The sequence below is a fragment of the Bubalus kerabau genome, chromosome 1, assembly GCF_029407905.1.
Source record: "Bubalus kerabau isolate K-KA32 ecotype Philippines breed swamp buffalo chromosome 1, PCC_UOA_SB_1v2, whole genome shotgun sequence".
Classification (NCBI taxonomy): domain Eukaryota; kingdom Metazoa; phylum Chordata; class Mammalia; order Artiodactyla; family Bovidae; genus Bubalus; species Bubalus kerabau.
The window spans coordinates 210,617,972-210,622,026 of NC_073624.1; the positions used below are offsets into that span (position 1 = coordinate 210,617,972).

The following is a 4,055-nucleotide window of genomic DNA, read 5'->3' on the forward strand; positions in this document are numbered from 1 at the left end:
ACGTGTCTTTTTCAATTCTGGTTTCCTCGGTGTGTATGCCCAGCAGTGGGATTGCTGGGTTGTATGGCAGTTCCATTTCCAGTTTTTTAAGGAATCTCCACACTGTTCTCCATAGTGGCTGGACTAGTTTGCATTCCCACCAACAGTGTAAGAGGTTCCCTTTTCTCCACACCCTCTCCAGCATTTATTGCTTCTAGACTTTTGGATAGCAGCCATTCTGACTGGAATGAAATGGTACCTCATTGTGGTTTTGATTTGCATTTATCTGATAACGAGTGATGTTGAACATCTTTTCATGTGTTTGTTAGCCATCTGTATGTCTTCTTTGGAGAAATGTCTATTTAGTTATTTGGCTCATTTTTTGATTGGGTCATTTATTTTTATGGAATTGAGCTGCAGGAGCAGCTTGTATATTTTTGAGATTAGTTGTTTGTCAGTTGCTTCATTTGCTATTATTTTCTCCCATTCTGAAGGCTCTCTTTTCACCTTGCTTATAGTTTCTTTTGTTCTGCAGAAGCTTTTAATTTTAATTAGATCACATTTGTTTATTTTTCCTTTTATTTCCAATATTCTGGGAGGTGGGTCATAGAGGATCCTGCTGTGATGTATGTCGGAGAGTGTTTTGCCTATGTTCTCCTGTAGGAGTTTTATAGTTTCTGGTCTTATGTTTAGATCTTTAATCCATTTTGAGTTTATTTTTGTGTATGGTGTTGAAAATTGTCCAAAAATATTTTACAAAGACATTTAGAATTTTCATGGAAGCAATTCCAACAACAGTTCACATTTATTTTTAAGTATTATGTTTATACTTTTTGAATATTGTGTTGCATATGTATCAATTCTGATAAAAATAGGTTTTTTGGTATTATTAACTGTATTATTATTTTGCTATACATATTTCTATTAATTCCAATAAGCGTGCATTTCTTCTCTTATATTAATTCTTTAAGCCTTCTATCAATTTAAGTGACAGTATTAATGTAATTTTCTCACAGTTTTTTCTTTTAATTTTTTAAAATTGCTTTCATTTTGTCTATAACACCTTATTAAATCTTTTATCAATTATTATTTTACAGTTTGCAAGACAGCTTATTACCACATACTTTCTTTTACATATCTAAGGAAATTTTTGAGGTGGAATGAAAATGTGTCATACGTGTTTGAGACACAAGCCCTTTTTAAAAGAAAACATGTTCACTTCTATATTTTTCCAACCATTTTACCTCTTTGTATCTTGCTTATGGGCCCTCTCTGGTGGATCAGTGATAAAGAATTTCCCTGCCAGTGAAAGAGACATGGGTTCCATTACTGGGTGGGGAAGATCCCGTGGAGAAGGAAATGGCAACCCATTCCAGTATTCTTGCCTGGGAAATCACATGGATAGAGGAACCTGGTGGGCTACAGTTCATGGGGTCACAAAGTGTCAGACATGATTTATAACCACTAACAACAGCTTATTGTTTATGTGAGTGTGAATATGCATCTCTATTTGTGTATGTGTATGTGCAGTTGTATGTATCTTCATCTTTCATATAAAAACTTCCTTAAAATCTGGTAACATTTGGCTCTTAAACTATTTTATAACTAGAAAGGAAGGAAGTGAAGTCACTCAATTGTGTCAGACTCTTTGTGACCCCATAGATTGTAGCCTACCAGAGAAAATAGCTATTTTCTCTCTCCATGGGATTTTCCAGGCAAGAGTACTGGAGTGGGTCACCATTTCCTTCTCCAGGGGAATCTTCTGGACCCAGGGATCGAACCTGGGTGTCCCGCATTGTAGGCAGGTGTTTTTACCATCTGAGCCACCAGGGAAGTCACCACTAGATCATTACATAATCTGTGAAAATTTTCCACTTACTATGTCTCTGGAGAATTCTTTCCATCTCCATGAAAAGATTCCTTTTTCTTTTTTTCCTTTTAAGTGACTGAGCATTACTCTGTGCAATCCCTTCAAAGGTCCTAAATTATTTCATCTCTTATTGTGCCTTGCACTCATCTGCTTTCTTTTAATTTATAACATATCTATGTGTTGTTATCATGAATGGGGATTTAATAGGGAGATATTTTAAATATATGTGATTAAGTTTGTATACTAATCTATAATTGGAAAGTTTTAGATATAAGAAAATAAAAAGTAAAAATTGAAAGAGTAAGCCAAAGTGAAATTGAACACTGTTTCTCTAACACATAAAAGTCATAAAACACATGCCATTTGGGAGAGTTTCAGCAGACTCTTGAAAGCTATAAGGAGTGTGATGCATAGATTTTCAAGCATAGATTTTGTTAATACACTAACCACAGCATTCAGAAACACATTTCTTCTAAGAAAGCAGAAGAAATGATCCTTTAAATGTTACATGACATATGGATTCATTCTAGATTTCACAAAAGATAATTCAACTAATGCTACCTAACTTAAATGTGAAAAAAAATTCCTTGTCATAAATATTTACTAATAGTGGAATTCTATAGTGCATGCACTTACATTAATTTCCTATGCATATACTTTATTTTTTTTAATGACATCATTTTTAATGTTAGTTTAGTTTGTGTAGGTCAGTCAAACATATTTATCCTAATGATGTTGTAATATATATATTTTTAGATTACTTAATAGAAAACACTCTGGAACATTTGGAAAACACTTTGACCAAAAATGTTTGCATCTTCAAATTTTAATTCTGGCTCAAAATATTAAGGTTTTGGTTTTGTAAAATTAATAAAATCAGTTCATTTTTAAGAACTGTAACATTTTAAGTAATACAGAGTCCAATTAAAATAATAAAAAATATCATAGTTTTAAACTTAACTCGTTTGCTTTTGTGTCTTCCTTTAGGAAAAATAATATGAATGACCAATGGAAAATTATAATCAAACATCAACTGATTTCATCTTATTGGGGTTGTTCCCCTCATCAAGATTTGGCAAATTTTTTTTCATTCTTATTTTTCTAATTTTCCTAATCGCTCTGTTTGGCAACTTCTTTATGATCCTTCTCATCTTTCTGGATACCCATCTTCACACACCCATGTATTTCCTTCTTAGTCAGCTCTCCTTCATTGACCTAAATTACATCTCCACCATTGTTCCCAAAATGGCCTACAATTTTCTCTTTGCAGACAAGTCTATCTCCTTCATTGGATGTGGGATTCAGAGCTTTTTCTTCTTGACTTTAGGAGGTGCAGAAACATTGCTCTTGATGTTTATGGCTTATGATCGTTATGTAGCCATTTGCTTGCCTCTTCACTATCCCATCAAAATCAGCAGAAAGGTCTGTATGTTGATGATAATAGGATCTTGGATAATGGGCTCTATTAATTCCTGTGCCCATACCACATATGCCTTTCGTATCTCTTATTGCAAATCCAGGGCCATCAATCATTTCTTCTGTGATGTCCCAGCCATGTTGACTCTGGCCTGCATGGACACCTGGATCTATGAATATACCGTGTTTATGAGTACCATCTTCTTCCTTTTATTGCCTTTCATTGGTATTGCATGTTCCTATGGTCGTGTTCTCTTTGCTGTTTATCACATGCACTCAACCAAAGGGAGGAAGAAAGCTTATTCGACCTGCAGCACCCACCTTACTGTGGTGACTTTCTACTATATGCCCTTTGCTTACACTTATCTCCGCCCAAGATCCTTTCGTACTCCAACCGAGGACAAGGCTCTGGCTGTCTTCTACACTATCTTGACCCCAATGCTCAACCCCGTTATCTATAGCCTGAGAAACAAAGAGGTAATTGGAGCACTGAGAAGATTAATTCATAGATTCTGCTCTGTGAAATTGTCAACAAATATTTTGGCATGAGTACCCACATCTTAGGTATAAACTCATTCATCAATATACAGAAATGTAAATTACTTTATCATTATGTTCAAGGACTATGTTTAATCTGGAGAAGAAGAAAATTATGTCTAGACAAATTTATAATATATATTTGTATATATGCATATGTGTATATATATACATATCTATATATGTAGTTTCAAGTGTCATTCTTTTTTCTTCAATTTTTCCCCACTGATTTCAAATGCATTTATTTTTTGCT

The 4,055-nt window shown here is 34.2% G+C and overlaps 1 protein-coding gene across 1 annotated transcript; it reads left to right on the plus strand.

Annotated features, from left to right (window-relative positions):
• Nucleotides 1–2,857: 2,857 nt before the first annotated feature.
• On the plus strand, nucleotides 2,858–3,814 carry LOC129642170 (olfactory receptor 2L2-like). Its single transcript, XM_055566728.1, has one exon. The coding sequence runs from the start codon at nucleotides 2,858–2,860 to the stop codon at nucleotides 3,812–3,814; it is 957 nt and encodes a 318-aa protein (XP_055422703.1).
• The last annotated feature ends 241 nt before the right edge of the window (nucleotides 3,815–4,055 follow it).